This window comes from Oryza brachyantha, chromosome 8 (genome assembly GCF_000231095.2).
Source record: "Oryza brachyantha chromosome 8, ObraRS2, whole genome shotgun sequence".
Taxonomy (NCBI): Eukaryota; Viridiplantae; Streptophyta; class Magnoliopsida; order Poales; family Poaceae; genus Oryza; species Oryza brachyantha.
The window spans coordinates 3,381,075-3,401,439 of NC_023170.2; the positions used below are offsets into that span (position 1 = coordinate 3,381,075).

General features: G+C 37.4%; 4 protein-coding genes across 4 annotated transcripts; 2 read left to right on the top strand and 2 right to left on the bottom strand.

The window, feature by feature from the left end:
* The first annotated feature begins 2,793 nt into the window (after nt 1-2,793).
* On the top strand, nt 2,794-3,897 carry LOC102711173 (germin-like protein 8-5). Its single transcript, XM_006659128.2, has 2 exons — nt 2,794-3,002; nt 3,136-3,897. Exons 1-2 carry the CDS (start codon nt 2,882-2,884, stop codon nt 3,690-3,692), a joined length of 678 nt encoding a protein of 225 aa, XP_006659191.1. The 5' UTR covers nt 2,794-2,881; the 3' UTR covers nt 3,693-3,897.
* A 2,925-nt stretch (nt 3,898-6,822) lies between these two features.
* Nucleotides 6,823-7,888, top strand: LOC102711452 (germin-like protein 8-5). The gene is made up of 2 exons (XM_006659129.2): nt 6,823-7,020; nt 7,132-7,888. The coding sequence occupies exons 1-2, from the start codon at nt 6,900-6,902 to the stop codon at nt 7,686-7,688; spliced, it is 678 nt and encodes a 225-aa protein (XP_006659192.1). The 5' UTR covers nt 6,823-6,899; the 3' UTR covers nt 7,689-7,888.
* A 3,625-nt stretch (nt 7,889-11,513) lies between these two features.
* Nucleotides 11,514-12,622, bottom strand: LOC102711721 (germin-like protein 8-11). The gene is made up of 2 exons (XM_006659130.3): nt 12,453-12,622; nt 11,514-12,268 (listed from the first exon to the last, which is right to left on the bottom strand). Exons 1-2 carry the CDS (start codon nt 12,571-12,573, stop codon nt 11,712-11,714), a joined length of 678 nt encoding a protein of 225 aa, XP_006659193.1. The 5' UTR covers nt 12,574-12,622; the 3' UTR covers nt 11,514-11,711.
* Nucleotides 12,623-18,372: 5,750 nt separating this feature from the next.
* LOC102711999 (germin-like protein 8-5) lies at nt 18,373-19,429 on the bottom strand. The gene is made up of 2 exons (XM_006659131.3): nt 19,244-19,429; nt 18,373-19,134 (listed from the first exon to the last, which is right to left on the bottom strand). The coding sequence occupies exons 1-2, from the start codon at nt 19,362-19,364 to the stop codon at nt 18,578-18,580; spliced, it is 678 nt and encodes a 225-aa protein (XP_006659194.1). The 5' UTR covers nt 19,365-19,429; the 3' UTR covers nt 18,373-18,577.
* Between the last annotated feature and the right edge of the window lie 936 nt (nt 19,430-20,365).

The following is a 20,365-nucleotide window of genomic DNA, read 5'->3' on the forward strand; positions in this document are numbered from 1 at the left end:
TTGATTACCTACGAATATTAAGAAAGAACAAAACCAACATATATAACGAAGAGCTACCATGCATTTGTTTGTGCGCACTACATCTCTCTTCCCTTCGGCCAAACTGTGGGTGGCGATGCCCCTTCACGCTTAGCTTGTGATTGGGTGTAAATTAATGTTACGCTTAATTACCGAGGTACGTTACCACTACCCTTGGACACTGTTAAATTCGCTAGGCTATCAGTACTAGTTCCTAGAAACCTAGCACTGATAGCCCTCGTTGGCACCCTGCGTGCTTAAAATTTATAGAACCGGCACAAATGATCGTTCACTACTTGTGATGGTTCTAGGAAATACTTGCCACACATAGGTTGGTTGCCTATATGTGCTGGTCATAGAAAAGACCCGATCCTAGCTAATAACCGAGCCAAATGACTGAATAAGTCGATTGACATCCTGACCTTATCCCTCTTATAGCTAATCAACTTTTCCCTCGGTCTCATGTCTCTCCACCTCTTCCTCTTCGAACCTAGTCGACCTCCACTTCTCTATTTCCCTCCACCTCTCGGCTGACCAGGGCGTCGGGGGATAGCAGCAACAGCAGCTGCACATATAGGGTGGGGACACGGTTCATCTGACTTAAATCAGAGGGACGTGGGTCGCTGACATGTGGGCTCCACCGTCCACTGGCCCATATGTCAGTCCCCTGACTTAAGTCAGAGGATCCCGTTCCATAGCGTGGTGGGGTGGTGGTGTCGAGGGCAGCAGCAGCAACAGTGCACAGTGACCGGGTGCAAGCAGAACCTAAGCAAGTGCAGTGGATGATTGCAAAAGTTCTTATCTAATTTGTACTATCCCTAAATGTTTGACGCCGTTGACTTTTTTTATAAACGTTTGACTATTCGTCTTATTCAAAACTTTTTGTCAAATATGTATGTTATATATATATGCATAAAAGTATATTTAAAATAAATGAAATGATATAAAAATAATTAATAATTGTTTAAATTTTTTGAAGAAGACAAATAATCAAACGTGTATAAAAAGATCAATGACGTCAAACATTTAGGAAAGGAGGGAGTATTTGATATGTTCTTTCGGTGTGCACAGATCGATGCTCTTGATTTGAATGAATCTGATTTCTATTTGATATGTTCTTGTGTGCATGTATGAATCTAATTTGTATGAATCAGCGCAATAACATTTTGGCTTCTCCCTCCTCATTTGTGTCAGGTTCAGAAACTAGCACTGATGACCTCTTCCCTTATCCGTTATAGGGATTTAATTTGTGATGGATCTATATATACCCGGCATACACAGGTGTTGAGATCCAACACAAATGTGCTGTTCTGTAGTATTACACATGTTTGTGTTCTAGACTAACTCCAAGACAATAATCAATTAACTTATATGCATCGATAACTCTTATATCAAAAATATGTTCTTATGTTTTGAGTGGAATCAACATCTATTCTACATATACCGTTCCTTCACGAAAATGCTGATCGACTAGCTAATTTTGGGTATGAAAATTGTCAAAAAAAAATAGTCAACAATTAATTAGTGTGGGCTATGGAATGTGGTGACTTAATTGGTGGGCGACTGCCTTGTGGTATTGGCCATGGAGATGGAGATAGCATGAACCCTATGGATGTTTATGGAAACAGTAATTTACCAGATTATATATATGGTAATTACTGTGTCAATATGGTTTACCAACAAAATGGTCAAAAACAGCCAAACAATTTTCTAACACAATGAGTAGATGTCGTCAAGCATGCATGTCTCCCTAATCACGGCGACCCTTTCACCATTTAATTAAGGAGAAAAGAGAAAAGAAAAGGAAGGAAAATTAACAAAAGGAAGAGGAGAAAATAAAGGAAATTTCTCAATGGGCCCACCTGCAGTCAGTGTAGGATCTGTGGTGATGACACATTAGGATTTGTGTTGTCTGCCACGTTGGATTTCACACACAAGTGATACATTTAGAAAGCTTACATGTCAAAATATGTATTTTACTAGTTTATGGATCTAGATGTGCATTTTACTCTATTTGAAGTGAATAATCTAGTGCGCCACAATAATCTATTGTGGTGTATATTTGCAATGTGATGGTTATGTTCAAGTCTATGAAGCTTCGGAGGTGATCTTTTGGCTTTTACAGGGAAAAATGAAACATCATATTTAAAAATAAAAATAATTTATAAATAAAACTTTTATATACTTGTTCTTACCAAACTAAAAATCAGAGCTAAAAAATAAGCTATGATCAAAAACCCAAAATCAACTCTAAATTTAAGGTCAAAAATTTAAATTTTGGCTTATAATCATAAGCATAAGCGAAAAGATGTGGGTAGAATTAGCTGCCCATAGATGGCTGAACTTGTCTTGACTAACCACTCCCAATAACGTGTTTTCCCTTCTGTAAGCCATACTCTAACAGCCCTCCCAATATTGTTTGCCATGCATGCATCCGATGTTTCGTGAAGTGTGGCAAATTTGATTTTGTTCCAAGACAGTGGTGACCAAGTAATAGAAATTGGTTGCAAATGGTAGTTGATCCATGACTTAGTTTGCAGGTAGTTCATTGCATGATGGACGACGCCCGTAACAACTACTACGTTTTCTGTCAAAAATGGATAGTTTTTAGCTGAAAGTTTCAAACTGCAGGCAGCGGGCTGCAGACCAATTCACTCCAGCTGACATCATTTCAGCTTGACCTGTTCAGAGTTCACAAGTTCACGCTGCCATACCCAGAGGCTATATAAGCACATCGATCCTCCGTAGCGAAAGACTCACCAGACGATAAACACAACTAGTTAGCTAGCTAGCAAGTTTGTCAGCCACCAGAGAATTGAAACAGCATATAATTCAGTAGAGGAGAAAGGAAATCAGAAGCGAAATGGCTTCACCCTCTTCCTTCTGTCTCCTTGCTGCACTTCTTGCTTTGCTCTCATGGCAAGCAACCGCTTCTGATCCTAGCCCTCTGCAGGACTTTTGCGTTGCCGATATGCATTCTCCTGGTATATTATATATGCTCTTCTAGGCATTCTCTAGCTTTGTATCCATGATATTTAATTTTCTGTTTTATGCATGCATAGATGTGTACGAGAAATAACATTATGCATGCTTACAAGTTACTTCTTCAAAATGCAGTGCGTGTCAATGGATTTCCATGCCTAAACCCAATGGACGTGAATGCGGACCACTTCTTCAAGGCAGCCAAACTCGATACTCCTAGGAAGACAAACAAAGTTGGATCCAATGTCACCCTGATCAATGTAATGCAAATCCCTGGTCTCAACACGCTCGGTATCTCAATTGCACGCATTGACTATGCACCCTTGGGTCAAAACCCACCTCACACACACCCTCGTGCCACTGAGATCCTCACGGTGCTTGAGGGAACTCTTTATGTCGGGTTTGTCACGTCCAACCCAAACAACACATTATTCTCCAAGGTACTCAACAAGGGTGATGTGTTTGTCTTCCCTGAGGGGCTCATCCACTTTCAATTCAACCCTAACCCGCACCAGCCCGCAGTTGCAATTGCTGCACTTAGCAGCCAAAACCCTGGAGCTATCACCATTGCAAATGCAGTGTTTGGATCAAAGCCACCGATCTCAGATGAAGTTTTGGCAAAGGCGTTTCAAGTGGAGAAGGGCACCATAGATTGGCTACAGGCTCAGTTTTGGGAGAACAACCACTATTAGTGTCCTTATGGAATTGTTACGGTTACCAACTATGTGTCTTAGTTTTATCTATAACAACAATAAGAGGCATGTCTTTTGTACGTAAGATGCATGCTTAGAAGCTGTTAGTCTGTGTCTGAAAACACATGTATCAATGTAATACCAGTATATGTGTAGTTTTTCCATTTAATAAATTGAACAATCTGTACGGTGTTCATTACCAAAATACGTGCAATAATTAAAACTGTTAATTATTTTGCGCTCATGATATATACGGTACTCGTTCAAAGAAATATAAGATTTTGCCATCATCAAAAGTAGGTTTCCCTGCAATACCATTCCTCACATGGCCTTCGTCTTAGTATCACTATAAATTGTTTTCTAGATACTGGAATGCATTAATTTTTTTCTGTCGTTCAAAAATTCATTTTGTCGATTTTTTCCTTCTTTAGTCATGTGAATATAGATAAACGTCCTCTCGATCTGTTCTTCCTCGCACAAGAAGCATGTCAATTCCCTCCTCCATATTGTCCTTGATCTTCTCCATCTTACAAGCAATCCAAGCAACTAGCAGCAACATGTTTCAAACCAGCTCCATATTTGATCATATCAGTGAACTCATGTTATAATATACAAGAACACATTACATACTGATTCCAAGCACTTGATGTAGCATTGTTTGGTGATACAATTGTACATCACACGTTGATCAAAATCTTACGATTTCTTTGAAAAATATAACTTTTAGGTAACATACATACATAAAACGAGTGTACGTCTCATCGCAGAAAAGCAAAATTAATTTTCCTATTACGCTGGTGGGAGTAAGTAACCACTCTTAAAGTCCCAAGAAAAGTGCATGGTGACCAACTAAATATTGGAAAGGTCTGCAGAGTGATTAGTAAAAATATTGTTACGTATGTGTATTAGGTCCTAAATGGTAGTATTATAATGGTCAGGGCTTGAATTGATTCATGTATATACCTGACGTACGTAGCATGTGCATCCACTGACTGATCATATCGTTGGATATATACACCTACCATTGCTATCAGATCGCCATCAGAGATCACCATCGGATGGGCATGCATACACTTAATTAGTTGTCTTTTAATTACGTGGCCCGGGAGAAATATATCCTCAATGGTCCTTTTATATTAACAAGTATTCCCTCCGTTACATATTATTATACTTTTTAATATGGAGCGGGGGAATAGTACATATATGTACAAATCTTGAGTAATTTGTGCCTGGAATGTTACTATATATCTTGAGATGGAGGCAGTATTTTTTTTGGAATAAATGTGATGTTCAAATTGTGGATGTATTAGATTATAATACAGTGTATGCCTCACACCTGCATCTACCAGGACAACAATCGTTTATAGACGTATAGATATATATAATTCGTCATATGGGGTCTTGAACATTTTTTATGGATGTTTAATTGTGTGGCAGAAATTTTATTTTTAGTCAATGATTTACTTAATGGTATAGTTTTAAGCATATATAAATGATATATAATATTTTTATGGGTGTTTAATTGTGGTGGCTATGTTGGTTATGGTGTGAGAACAAGTCAATAAAGTAAACTAGCTAGCAATCTAAGATTATTGAACTTGTCTAAACCACTCACATGAAAGCGTTTTATAATCCCTATCCTCTCTCTCCCAGTATGAAAATAAATGAGCGGGAAGATGAGAAAAAGAAAAAAGAAAGTTGTGAGTAGTCCTATGCCATGTTGGATTTGATGACCCCCTCTCCATTGCATTCTACTGGCAGTAGAATTTAATTAACACCATTGATATATTTTTATCGAATAGCTTGATTAAATTATACTATCAATGGTACTAGTTAGTAGAAATTTGAAGAGGTGTTATCGTCTTTTTAATTATGAGCTACTTTTTTTGCCAAAAAAAAACTAAACTACAAAATACTACTAATCAATTAATTAACAAATTACTAAAATATTCTTTTTAATCAATGGCTGAGGTTGGTTCTATTGGTAATATATTACTACCAGTAGAATGCATGAAGAGGGACCCATTCGATTTTGATCGTGATGATGCATATTTAGCACATTAAGGGGGCCTCAACATATGACTTTCTAGTTTATGAATCTAGATGATATCCACGCATAGGTTTAAGATCATCGGTGCATTTTACTCTATTTAGTATGTCGGAACTAGTGTGGCAGAATAATAATATATTATTGTATATATTTGTATGCTATATTTGTATGCGATGTTATGTTGTGAACAAGTCTATGATGTGAATTATCTAGCCATAGATGATATGGTTGAACTTGTCTTGACTAACCTTTCAGCGCAAAGCGTCTTCTCATTTTGTAAGTCAGATTGTGACATTCCTCCTAATATTGTTTGTCATGAAGTGCATCCGATCTTTCGTGAGGGTGGCAAATTTGATTTGGTTCCAACACAGTGGTGACCAAGTAACAGAAATGGCTGGAAAAGATATATGTTCAAATCCAATAACAACTGCTAGCTACGTCTCCTTTCAAAAAGAAAAATTAAACTACTCATCACTACAATATATCATGGTCAACATATATAAACTAATAAAACAATCGACCACATCAGATTATTTCCCGTCTAACTGCTCACAACCAGTTCAGATAAACACAACCAGTCAGCGCTCATGGTTATGTTGTGAACATGTCAATAAAGTAAACTAGCAAGTAATCTAAGATTATTGAACTTGTCTAAACCGCTCACGTGAAAGCCTTTAATCCGTAAGCCAGATTGTGACATTTCTCCTAATATTTCCATTCTCATGCATGACACCCGGGGTTTTTGGAACAATAGTTTGACGACTTGTCATCAAGGTAGTCATCATTTGATCGATGATGCATGTAATTAAATTGGCCCTTCAAAGTGCAGGTTGTTAGACCATATATAGCTACTAATGTAATGTCATCATCCAAATGTAATTAGTTAGCGGTGCAGATATACTATATATATATATATGTTTTTAAGCTGAAAAGTTCAATCTGCAACCTGCAGACTGAAGATCATTTCAGCGTAGCTGACATCAGTACACTAGCTGACTTATTCTGTTGTTCACAAGTACACGTTGCCACGCCCAGCGGCTATATAAGCACATCAATCCCCTCCATAGCCAAACCATCACCCAAAGATAAACACAACCAATTAGCTAGCCAAAGCCAAATAATTCAGCAGAGAAAAGAGAGCAGAAATCCAAAGCCAAATGGCTTCGTCATCTTCCTTCTGTCTCCTTGCTGCTCTTCTTGCCTTGCTCTCATGGCAAGCCATCGCCTCCGATCCTAGCCCTCTACAGGACTTTTGTGTTGCCGACATGCACTCTCCTGGTATATTATATATACTATTTTAGATATTTCCTTCCTTTGTATCTACGATGTGGAACTCACTAAAAGATGTGTATATATAACCCTAGTTTGTTTTTTTTTCTATTTATACAGTACGTGTCAATGGATTTGCTTGCCTTAACCCAATGGATGTAAACGCGGATCACTTCTTCAAGGCAGCCATGCTCGACACTCCTAGAAAGACAAACAAAGTTGGATCCAACGTCACCCTGATCAACGTCATGCAAATCCCTGGTCTCAACACGCTCGGCGTCTCAATTGCACGCATTGACTACGCACCTTTGGGACAGAACCCACCGCATACACACCCCCGTGCCACTGAGATTCTCACGGTGCTTGAGGGAACACTTTATGTTGGCTTCGTCACGTCTAACCCAAACAACACATTGTTCACTAAGGAACTTAACAAGGGTGACGTGTTTGTCTTCCCTGAGGGGCTTATCCACTTCCAATTCAACCCTAACCCCCACCAGCCCGCGGTTGCAATTGCTGCACTTAGCAGCCAAAATCCAGGTGCCATCACGATTGCAAATGCAGTGTTTGGATCAAAGCCACCAATCTCAGATAAAGTTTTGGCAAAGGCATTCCAGGTTGAGAAGGGCACCATAGATTGGCTCCAGGCTCAGTTCTGGGAGAACAACCACTATTAATGATGCTACTATGAAAGTTGTCTCCTTACGGATTTAATATTATAGTTTTACATATAAAATGAATAAGTGGTATGCATGTTTTCTGCTTCTTATGCATGTTGTAAGCTCTGAGTTTTTCTTTTTTATCTTATGTACTACATGGATGGTTTTTGTTATGAATAAAGGGAATACACTATGGTTCTCGTTAGAAAAATGGAATATATCGAATAAGTTCGTGCAATAACACAGTCAATTATTGGGCGTGCATGTGATCATGAGATATATGTGATAATACTAGTACGATAAAATTTCAAATGTACCCCTAAAAATTTAACCAATCTCTTATATACATATGAGACTTGTCCATTCCTTGATACTCCCCTGAATTTTAGTTTGGATCTCATCTATAACCTTTCGTTAGTCAATCATTAGTTGGCTGTTAAATTCTTTTAAAAATGAAGATTTTGCTCTTTGGTACCAAGAAACATATAAATGTATGGGATGTATTTGCTCAAGTGTAGAAATCTGTTATATGAGCCTATTGTATGTATGATTTGGTTTTGCAAGATATATTTATGATAAAATTTATTCATAGATATGACACAAAAGTTTAATATCTATTTTTTAATTGTTAAAATTTTTATGAACCATATTTGCTGAAAGTAGCACAACAAATTACCATGTCTTATATACATAGATTCATATTGTACTACTATAAAAAATTTACAAATACACATTTCAATAATTAATGATAAATATTAACTTTGATGTGATATGTAAACATAAATTTTCTTACAAATAGCTCACATAAACAAAATCATAAGTACAATAGTCTCATACAGTAAATTTCTACACTCCATAGATTTATATACTTGCCTGTATCAAAGGAAAAAATGGACTTTTTTAGAAGAATTTAACGATCAACTAATGATTTACTAACATGAAGGATATGAAGGGATCCAATCTAATATTCAGGGGTATATAAGTACTGAATAAGCAAAACTTAGGGGCATAAAGGGGGTTGGGTAAAACATTAGGAGTACACCGGAAATTTTCTCTGCTACATTAGGACACCGCACTGCCAGGATGGTCAGTATGCAGTATTCACAACAGTACATCTAGCATCCCCCAAAATATGTTATCAACAAATTAGGACACGGAGAGTGTCTGACCATGCATCTTGACAAAGGCCGTGTTCATTGCGAGGGAGTGTAAGTTACCCGTACGTGAAACGTAATAATATATTAGTACACGATTAATTAATTATTAATTATTAGAAAAATATAAATAGATTAATATGATTTTTTAAAACAATTTTTTTATAGAAAATTTTTATAAAAAATACACCGTTTAGCAGTTCAGGAGCATACACGCGAAAAACGAGAGGGTAAATTAACTTGCCGGGGGCAAACGAACATGGCCAAAGACATTCAGCAAGCAATCGGCAAGACCATGCATGCATCTAAGATTCAGAAAGCCCCGGGGAGATGCAAAGTTTGGAGAGCGTTTGGTTCCTTCGAATAGCTTGCCTTACGAAGCAATGCAATAGTAGCCAACTTGAGCATTAGCCATGGAAGCAAGTTTATCTATTTGGTTTGTTTTGCATACCCGAGCGGTTATTGTTTGCTACTCCTTCCGTTCCATATTAAAAGAATTTTCTAGATTTGTTTAAATTCATCCATATATTAATGTATATGTATCTAGATTTATTAACACATATATAAATCTGGATAATACTATAAAGTCTCGTAATTTGGAATGAAGAGAATAATTACATGGTGCTCAGCTTGAGCGCCGTGCTTTCTGTCGGGACTTTTTTGGCCATCTATTTCAGATTGGTGCTAAGCCAAGGAATACTCCTCGGATGATGTTTTGGCAAAAGCATTTCAGGTTGAGAAAGGCATCATAGGTTGGCTCTAAGCTCAGGTATGGCAGAACAACCACTACCAAATCTAAATAAATATTTTTTTACTTGCCACCATCCGTGACTTGTATAGCTGTTGTTATTAATATTTAGAATACTAAAATTGTTATTATTTTAATAAAATTATAGGATGTGTCAGTGTTTATTGTTTTTTTTTTGGTAGTGTGTGTGATGCAGGCGTGCTAGATCTGTTGCAACGCCGTGGGCACCAGCTGCAGCTTCCTACTAATGGTACCAGTCCAAGATCAAATTCAGAATACATGAGAAAAAGTTTGTATTTGTGTGAATCATTCTACAATACTTGGATGTGAATCTGTATGTTTAGAATATTTGGATTTTAATGTAGGTATAGAATACACAGATATCTTATTGTAATGATTTTTGTGATTCGTCAATGTTCACATGTGACCTATGAATGCAGCAATGTGTGCACTTAACTTGTTGATACATTTTTTTGCCCCGTATTTTAGACCAGTGAGGGGTTGAAGTATGTAGCCAACAAATTTAAAAAATAGCAGTGACAGGTTGAAATATAGAACCATCGGAGATAAGTCATCTGTGACAGGCTAGGGGTAACACCCTGTCTTCAAAATCTGCATTAGTCCGCTATAGACATTGAGCGGATCCACGTTCGCATGATATCCCGCTTATACTTTTGTCCTCGCTTCGTGTAAAAAGGTTAACGACCCGAGAATACCATGGTTGAAGCACCTCACCCACCTAAACTTCTAAGGTGATACTAAACCACCACTGAACATCCACTTCTGGACCACATGGACCAAACACGCACTACTACTATAGACTTCAAACAAGCTGGGGTGTTACATTCACCCCCCCAGGGCTGGCCCCGGCAGCTCACCGTTTACATAGTAGAGGACCATAACCCTCTCCAGTGCAGACCATGGCCCAACGCACATGCATCATAACAGCGGAGGTTTATGCTCTGATACCAACTATAACAACATGCTTCCAAAATCCACATTAGTCCACTCTACACATTGAGCGGACTCACGTTTGCATCGTATCCCGCTTACACTTTCATCCGTGCTTTGTGTAAAAGGGTTAATCCAGGGATACCATGGTTGAAGTACCAAGACTTATAAGCAGCCTCTCACCCACTTAAACTTCCAATGTGGTAGTAAACCATCACTACACATTCACTTCTGGGCCACATGGACCAAACACACATAACTAATAGGCTTCAAATGAGCTAGGGTGTTACACTAGGACTCTCACCTATGATGGGTATTAATTTTGGTCCTCATAGGTAATTGTTCTCTGACCTTCATCCTCTAGAGATGACTCAAAGTCATCATTGATTACTTATCTGTGTCGAGGGACTAACCCGTCAGATATAAGAGTTTTTGGGTTGTCATAGATGGCCTAGACGGGCGTTGGGGTATACCATTTGTTTCCTGTTAATTACCTAGTTTATTATTATTATTTTAATAAAGTGATATACATACTTAGTTTAAATTTTTTAAGATGGGGAATTTTCAGTTATCCGTAAGGATGCACGTGAGTCATATAGTGACATGCATTTAAGATCCAAAAACATACCGAAAATAAAGAAATCCCTGAGCAATTGATCATTATTTATTATTCTTTTAAGCTATCCTTAGAAAAATTTTATTTTCAGCTCATGAATTAAACATCAGCGCCACGACCCATGGCGTTGTGCTCCCGGTCTGTTTTTGACTAAACATTTGGACGGTCCAGATTTGAAAATTTGGATTTGACACACGTACTGTACGTATAGATATAAGCAAGTTGTGGCTAAACTGTAGCAGGTAGCTGTTAATTCAAAAGGTAAGAGGACTATTTATCGTATATTGAATATATCATGCACGCATAATCGTGTGTTGACAATGTTTTCATAACGAACATCCGGGCATTCTGATCTTTTTGTCTTTTTGTACGGACGAAAACACTGCAGTATGCTGTTCATTAAACATGTCAAAACCTTGCACATATATTTGTATTACATCAAGCAGAAATTAAACAAAAGAAACAGTCAGCTCACATGCATGCATGGGCATTTATTTATGTGGTACATATAATTAAAATAGAGGACATATGAATGGGCATATAATTTTTTAGTTACACTCTCTGTAAAATAATTAGTTGTGGTTGTTCTCCCAGAATTGAGCCTGTAGCCAATCTATGGTCCCCTTTTCAACCTGGAAAGCCTTCGCCAAAACGTCATCAGAGATCGGCGGCTTTGACCCAAACACCGCATTCGCAATGGTGATAGCACCAGGGTTTTGGCTGCTAAGTGCAGCAATTGCAACCGCGGGCTTATAAGGATTAGGGTTGAATTGAAAATGGATGAGCCCCACAGGGAACACAAACACATCACCCTTGTTGAGCACCTTAGAGAAAAGTTTGTTGTCTCGGTTGGACGTGACGAAGCCAACATAAAGTGTTCCCTCAAGCACCGTAAGGATCTCAGTTGCACGAGGGTGCGTGTGTGGTGGGTTCTGTCCCAAGGGTGCATAGTCGATGCGTGCAATTGAGATGCCAAGGGTGTTGAGGCCAGGGAGCTGCACAGCACTGATCAAGGTGACATTGGACCCAACTTTGTTTGTCTTTCTTGGAGTGTCGAGCATGGCTGCCTTGAAAAAGTGGTCGGCGTTCACGTCCATTGGGTTCAAGCAAGGAAACCCATTGACACGCACTGCTTGCAAAGTAAATGTATATACAGAAAGCTCATAATATTGCACAATATTTGTAGGCTTCGAAAATATATATTAATTACATGAGAGATGAAAACATTCTATCTAAGTTCACCAGTAGTATAATTAACGTGCTATCAATTTTAAAGCATAACATAAAAAACTGATGAGAGTTTGCATATATACCAGGGGAGTGCATGTCGGCGACGCAGAAATCCTGCAGAGGGCTAGGATCTGAAGCCATGCCCTGCCATGAGGCCAAGGCAAGAAGAGTAGCCATGAGCATGAAGGAAGACGAAGAAGCCATTGTATTTCTCGATCGGCAGGCTAGCTACGATCGATCGAACTAGCTAATTAATAGCTGCTTCGTTTTGAGATGGTTCTTGTCCATGGCGAAGGTGTGCTTATATAGCAGCAGATATGGAGGCATCTATGCCGTTGCTGGCTGAACTTGGGTAAGCATGCATGCATGTGAGCAACAGAGAACAAGTCCACTGAAGGAATTGAAATGGTCTCTGGCGTGCTTGCTCCAAATTAATTGGAGTATTCATTAAGCTGGTTAACTATCGCTATAATTAAGCTGTTTATAAGTATCAACTCTTACGTCTTCTTTTAAAATGGATATCTACTCTACTAACTATAGTCTGACCGTGTGAAAATACAAGCAACTGCGCCTATGTAGTATGTACGGGAGACGAAGTCGAGACCGTTTCACGTGCTGCTATACATTAATAATTGATATCGTATATATCATATTAGACGTACCGCTTGTCTATTTTAATCCAATATTTCATACCTAGCTATTTATATGATAATTTTATTATATACGTGCCATGTGAGATTTTTACTAAATTACCTAAATGTAATTATAGTATAATTATAATATAACTACGATATAACTTTAATATAACTAGCATTATATTATTACGTAATTATATTAGAGCATTATATTTGTGTGATTTTATAAAAAAAAATTCCACTGTTACACAGGTACCTTAACCACTGATACTTAATCACAGATATCGTATCATATAGAGTGCTTGTGTTTTCCAATCCAATATGATCGTACCTATTTATATGACAGTTTTGCTTTTTTATATATGACATGTGAGGTTTTTATTCAAATTACATGAATATAAGTATACTATGGTTATAATATATTTACAATATAGCTAGCAAGCATGTAATTTTAATGTAACTAGCATTATGCTATTACATTGTAATTGTGCTATAGTATATATTTGTGTTGTTCTATATATAGTGAAAGAATCTTTCCAGTAATACATAGGTACCTTAATTGGGTAAACCTCTAAAATTCCAACAACTGTTTTTATGTTATTATTAAATAATAAAATCTAACAAATTTATGAAATTAAAAAATAGCACTTTCCATGAAAAATCTATGTATATAATTTTACTTTCTATTCAAATTAACAAATTAAGAAATTATTGGCGATCATATTTTAAAAGTTCAATCAAATCTTGTTATAACCAATAATTATTTTTGAGCGAGGATAATATAATAACTTTTCTATCGACTATAGAGCTCATAACACATCAACGATTGAGATCATTAATTCCACTACTGATAAAGTGCTCTAATCAAATAAATATAACTTAATCACTGAAGAGAGAATTCTCAGGGACCAAGTAAAAGACAATTAAGAAGTGTACTGGCCATCTGACAGCGATGCGGTAGGTGTGTTACTGTTAATTCATCGACCTCGGTCAATGCACGCACAATACATACATATCGGAGATTCAGAGATACATGCCACGTCAGAAACACGTGTAAATCCATTCGTACGGAGACCGGCCCGACTGATCATGAAATGGACATCAGCATAATAAAGCAATCTCATTAATTAATTAATTAATTAATTAACTTTTGTTACTGGTGCACTCTTTTCAACTATTTTACTTGGTCACCATGAATTTTTCCTGGGAGTGGTTGTACGTAATTGTACTGGTACGGGCACGTACGCATGCACAAACGCTAGCTAATACTCCGGATTAGTTTGATAAGAGTTAGTATTAACAGGACCAGTTCTATCTATAGCTAGCTAGCTGGTTCATCCCTTTCGAAACATTGCTACTTTTATAGTACAAAATTATTTAAAATCTAACTCCTCGTCTTGATCTCGAGCAATCATAACCATTCTACGAGAATATTTACGAGGTAATTAAAATTAATATCTATAACTGAATTTTAGGAATTAGATGAGAAAAAAACAAGTCTCTACCAGGTTTCAAGTATATTCCAAGCATTTACATACTCCTAAAATCAACTCTCATATCCTAGATCTGGGTCAACATATGCGTTCACAGTACAAGTTTTTAGTTTTGGGACTTTTTTTGGGAGGTGTAATTTTTAATTTTTTTATGTGAAATGTATTTTTGGATGGACCAAATACATGATTTTGATGAGTAAAGTATTAGCTTTCTTTTGGATATGTTCTAACTTATTTACTTTCTTTAACTAATTTCCCATCTCAATCAACTATAGCCATTTCTCATATTAATCTTAACCCGTTTAAGAAAAACATTATTGTGGGATACATGTACTAAGGGTATCCGTAGACCATACGAGTACGTAGGATCAAAGGGGTACCGAATAGGAAGGAGATTGTATCTATACGGTGTCGACCAGGAGTTTGGTAGCTACCGGAATACATGCCGAGTGTACCAGATCCGAATCGTAACCGAATCAGGATAGATATTAGTCTTATGAGATTAGGACTCTATCATATAAGCCCTACCCCCACTGTATAAGGGGTACATGGCACCCCACATCAACACGATCGTCAAGCAGGACTAGGGTATTATCTCGCACAGCCGAGAGCCTGAACCTAGATAAATCGTCTCGTTCTTCTTCATCTTAACCATCGAGTTTCAAGCCTAATAGCCACCCTATAAATTTATTGCCGACATTAATCGTCGACAATTACCATAAACCATATCTAGCTTGAGGGGCCGGAGAAGATGGTATGTTAGTGATACATATGCAGCATGGCAGACACGGAACAACTCCTTTATCCAATATATGGTGTTTATTATCTTATCAAATTTGTGCTATTGTATATCTGTACACATACATACCCCCTACATCTTATTGTTCTGTTGGACATGTATATGTATTAATTGGAGTGCAAAATGAATAATTCTAGAACTGGAATTATACTACCAGCTTGTGAATTGAGTGGAAACGAACCTATTTAGTGAATATATCAAAAAATCGTAGCGACTGAAAAAGTTTCTTTTCCTGTCGTCGACAAAACCGGCAGAAAAATTATGGTCACATTCCACAGGTTTAGATATGTTACTCTACATTTGACATATGTTTGACATTTTGTGCGACATCCTACTCCCGTCGGGTTAACCCTGTCAGGAACAAATCATGTCAGGAGCCCGTCATGCATTTGACATTTTCTGTGACATCCTACTCCTGTCAGGTTAACTCTGTCAGTTCCCCGTCAAGGAGTATGTCCCTGTCGGTTTTGGCCATTCCCGGCCGGCTTCTAGCCGTCAGTGAAAGGGCCATACACTTTGAGATAAAGGGAGCATCTTCGCCTAGCCAGAGGAGGCCACCTAAACGTTATTATGATTAAAGGAAACATAGTACGTTGTTCAACAGCATGGTTAATTGTCAAGGGATAAACCATTCTGATAAGAAGGGCAAGCTAGACTGCTAGAGGGCTGCAATTGCATCCACTAGGGGTGGTGTAGCATGTGGTCTTCGTTCTTCGATTCATACATGAATCAACTGGTGGCTAGAGATCAATGTGGGAGCAATATATGGTGCTGCGAACCGGTCATCTATGGCATATATAAGCTCATATTTCTAACTGACAATAGCATAGCCAGTGATGATTAGTTACTAATGAGGAAGACTCATCATTGATAGGATAAAGTCCATCACCGATGAGCCTCATCTTTGATGGGATGAAAGTAAAGTTTGTCACCGATGATGTTTATAGCTCGTCACGGATGAACAAGCATAAATTTGTTGAATAGTCCCACATTGATTGTGAAGGGGCATAGGACCTAGGATATAAGTGGAAAAATCCCTCACCTCAATGGCTATCTTTTGGGATGAGAAAGGTTCTTTACGATCCTACAAAATTGTGGTCAGTCAAAGATAACTACCAAAACTCTTAATGTCTGTCATAGATGACTCTCATCCATGACGGGTATAGATTATGGCTAGCTTCTATTATATCCCGTCATAGATGACTCATCCGTGATGGACACTTATTACGGACCTTCACATATGAGTCATGTCAAACCTAAATTTGGATTTGTCATAGATGATATATCATCCACAACGGACCAAATAAAATAGAATAATCTACAACTAACCTTATTTTGGCCTGTCTCAGGTGAGTGGATGTGTCACTGGCTGTTGAGTTCCGTAATGGATTAATTGATGACTGCCGCAGTCTACGTAGGTGCATGAATTGAAACACAAGATTAGAAGAAACAATTAAGTGGATATACTCTGAATGGACAAAATGACTTTCCCCGAACTCTCCTGCTCAAACCTTATGCTTATACACAATGGCTGTTGTATGCTTTGACTGTTGTATGCTCAAACCACGTTGTATGCTGTCAGATACTAGCTCCACACAATGGCAAGATACATGCACCCCCATCTTTTCGCTTATCCCTTATGCTTATAAGTCAAAATTTAATTTTTTAACCTTAAATTTAGAGTTGATTTTAGGGTTTTTCGCATTAGTTTATTTTCCAGCCTTCACGTAGAATACATATATAGCTAAGAATACATATATAAAAGTTTTATTTAAAAATTATTTTTTGTTTGCAAATATATAATTTGGCTTTTTTTCATAAAGAATACAAACAATCTCCCCCATGAAGAAATTTTGGGCACCTTTGGATCCTTGGCTAGAGTATTCCTAGCCTTGCTTTGCCAGCTAAGGCCATGTTTGTTTTAGCTAGGAATTATTATAATCTGGATTATTGAGTCAAATTATTATAAGTTGGATTATTATAAGCTAAAGTAGAAACGAACAATAAATATGGATAATTATTTTAAAGTATACTAGGGTAGTGGGTCTAAAGCTACCCAATAATTAAAAAAAGCACATTTGGATGAGTTTATCAGATTATAGTAATTTGGACTCTAGATTATAATAATATGTTACAATAATCTGTCTGATTATTTTTGCTTACTTCTAATAAGCTAGATTATAATAATCCTAAGTTGAATCAAACGGGCCTAAGTGTAGTCGGGTGGGTCAAGAAAATCCTTGCCAAGCCAGGCGAGCAAAATTGGCTCACATGGCTTTGCTAGCTTGTTGATAACATATATGTAAGCTCACTGGCTTATCCTGGCTGTGCATGCATAGTGCCAATTTTGAATTATATTGATTTAATTTGCGGAGTGATATATATATATATATATATATATATATATATGTGTGTGTGTGTGTGTGTGTGTGTGTGTGGGGGGGGGGGGGGTGTGTTATCTTTTCCAGAACTTTTCATGACAGTTAGGAGTGAACTAAAGCAGTATTCTGTATATGAGATACGAGGTACATCAGCTTAAATTTTCAGCACGTCCATATGTAGTAGAGAAAATATCATATGTACCCCTAAAATTTTACTCATCCCCTAAGTTTTGTTTATTCCCTTATATACCGTCAAATATTAGTTTGGTTCCTTTCCATACCTTTCCTGTTAGTAAAAAATTAGTTGACAGTTAAATTCTTTGAAAAGGTAAATTTTGCCCTTTGGTATAGAGAAGTATATAAATGTATGGAGTGTATGGCTGGAGTGTAGAAATTTATTGTATGAGACTACTGTATTTATAAATTTGTTTATGTGAGACATTTTATGACAAAATTTATGTTTAGATATGACATCAAAAATTAATATTCATTATTAATTATTAAAAAGTTTTATTGTAGCAACTAAGGATTGACTAACGAAAAGGTTCAACTAAGGATTGACTAACGAAAAGGTTAACTCGGGTGTATAAGGGATTCCTTTTCAGGGTACACAGGGAATTTTCTTGTAGCAGTATTATCACACATATCTCATCATCACATGCACGCCCAATAATTGACTGTGTTATTGCACGAACTTATTCGATATATTCCATCTTTTTTAACGAGAACCATAATGTATTCCCTTTATTCAAAAACCATCCATGTAGTACATAAATTAAAAAAGAAAAATCAGAGCTTACAACAAGCATAAGAAACAGAAAACATGCATACCACTTATTCATGTTATATGTAAAACTATAATATTAAATCCGTAAGGGGACAACTTTTATAATAGCATCATTAATAGTGGTTGTTCTCCCATAACTGAGCCTGGAGCCAATCTATGGTGCCCTTCTCAACCTGGAATGCCTTTGCCAAAACTTTATCTGAGATTGGTGGCTTTGATCCAAACACTGCATTTGCAATCGTGATGGCACCTGGATTTTGGCTGCTAAGTGCAGCAATTGCAACCGCGGGCTGGTGAGGGTTAGGGTTGAATTGGAAGTGGATAAGCCCCTCAGGGAAGACAAACACGTCACCCTTGTTAAGTTCCTTAGTGAACAACGTGTTGTTTGGGTTAGACGTGACGAAGCCAACATAAAGTGTTCCCTCAAGCACCGTGAGAATCTCAGTGGCACGGGGGTGCGTGTGCGGTGGGTTCTGTCCCAAGGGTGCGTAGTCAATGCGTGCAATTGATATGCCGAGCGTGTTGAGACCAGGTATTTGCATGACGTTGATCAGGGTGACGTTGGATCCAACTTTGTTTGTCTTTCTAGGAGTGTCGAGCATGGCTGCCTTGAAGAAGTGATCCGCGTTTACATCCATTGGGTTCAGGCAAGCAAATCCATTGACACGTACTGTATAAATAGAAAAAGAAACAAACTAGGGTTATATATACACATCTTTTAGTGAATTCCACTGTAGATACAAAGGAAGGAAATATCTAAAAGAGTATATATAATATACCAGGAGAGTGCATGTCGGCAACACAAAAGTCCTGTAGAGGATTAGGATCAGAGGCGATGGCTTGCCACGAGAGCAAGGCAAGAAGAGCAGCAAGGAGACAGAAGGAAGATGACGAAGCCATTTGGCTTTGGATTTCTGCTCTCTTTTCTCTGCTGAGTTATTTGGCTGTGTTTATCTTTGGGTGATGGTTTGGCTATGGAGGGGATTGATGTGCTTATATAGCCGCTGGGCGTGGCAACGTGAACTTGTGAACAACAGAATAAGTCAGCTAGTGTACTGACGTCAGCTACGCTGAAATGATCTTCAGTCTGCAGGTTGCAGATTGAACTTTTCAGCTTAAAAACATATATATATCTGCACTGCTAACTAATCGGCCGGATCTCCGGCCGGTGTTCATACACACTTGGATGACCACATTAGTAGCTATGGTCTAGCTAATAACCTGAACTTTGAAGGGCCAATTTACATGCATCATTGATCAATTTACATACACATTTGATTTACACTACTGTTCCAACCTTTTTGTTTAATTTATAACTATTTTCTTGGCGGCGAGATCAAGTTTGTGAGCGAGCTCTCACGTACGAAACCTCGGACGTCATGCATGACAAGACATTAATGCTAGGAGAATTGTCAAAATCTGGCTTACTTTATTGACTTGTTCACGACATATATAGCTAGCGAGCTAACTGGTAGACGGAAATGGTCTTCACATCAGCTAAAAAACATGCATCTGTGCCCTACTAACTAATCTGATGTGGTCGTTTGTTTATATATTATTTTATACGACGTTATGGACTTCTATGTATATGTTTAATATTTGTCTTATTAAAAATCATATAACTATTAATTATTTTGTTATAATTATTTTATTATTATATGAATTTTAAGTATGACTTATAATTTTGTATATTTGAACAATTTTTTTTGAATAAAATAAACTTTCAACATAGATCTAAAAGTCAACGGCGTCATATAAAAAACATGGAGGGAGTATATCATAGTTAGTAGTTTAATTTTTCTTTTTGGAAGAAAGACGTAGTAGTTGTGATTGGATTTAATATATCTTTCCAAACCATTGCTATTACTTCGTCACCACTGTGTTGGAACCAAATCAAATTT

Excerpts from the sequence above, each read along its gene's own strand:
- LOC102711173 (XM_006659128.2), top strand. The coding sequence starts at position 2,882 with ATGGCTTCACCCTCTTCCTTCTGTCTCCTTGCTGCACTTCTTGCTTTG. Across the intron at positions 3,003-3,135 it reads TGCCGATATGCATTCTCCTG|TGCGTGTCAATGGATTTCCA; the intron begins GTATATTATATA and ends TTCAAAATGCAG.
- LOC102711452 (XM_006659129.2), top strand. The coding sequence starts at position 6,900 with ATGGCTTCGTCATCTTCCTTCTGTCTCCTTGCTGCTCTTCTTGCCTTG. Across the intron at positions 7,021-7,131 it reads TGCCGACATGCACTCTCCTG|TACGTGTCAATGGATTTGCT; the intron begins GTATATTATATA and ends CTATTTATACAG.
- LOC102711999 (XM_006659131.3), bottom strand. The coding sequence starts at position 19,364 with ATGGCTTCGTCATCTTCCTTCTGTCTCCTTGCTGCTCTTCTTGCCTTG. Across the intron at positions 19,135-19,243 it reads TGCCGACATGCACTCTCCTG|TACGTGTCAATGGATTTGCT; the intron begins GTATATTATATA and ends CTATTTATACAG.
- LOC102711721 (XM_006659130.3), bottom strand. The coding sequence starts at position 12,573 with ATGGCTTCTTCGTCTTCCTTCATGCTCATGGCTACTCTTCTTGCCTTG. Across the intron at positions 12,269-12,452 it reads CGCCGACATGCACTCCCCTG|TGCGTGTCAATGGGTTTCCT; the intron begins GTATATATGCAA and ends CTTTGCAAGCAG.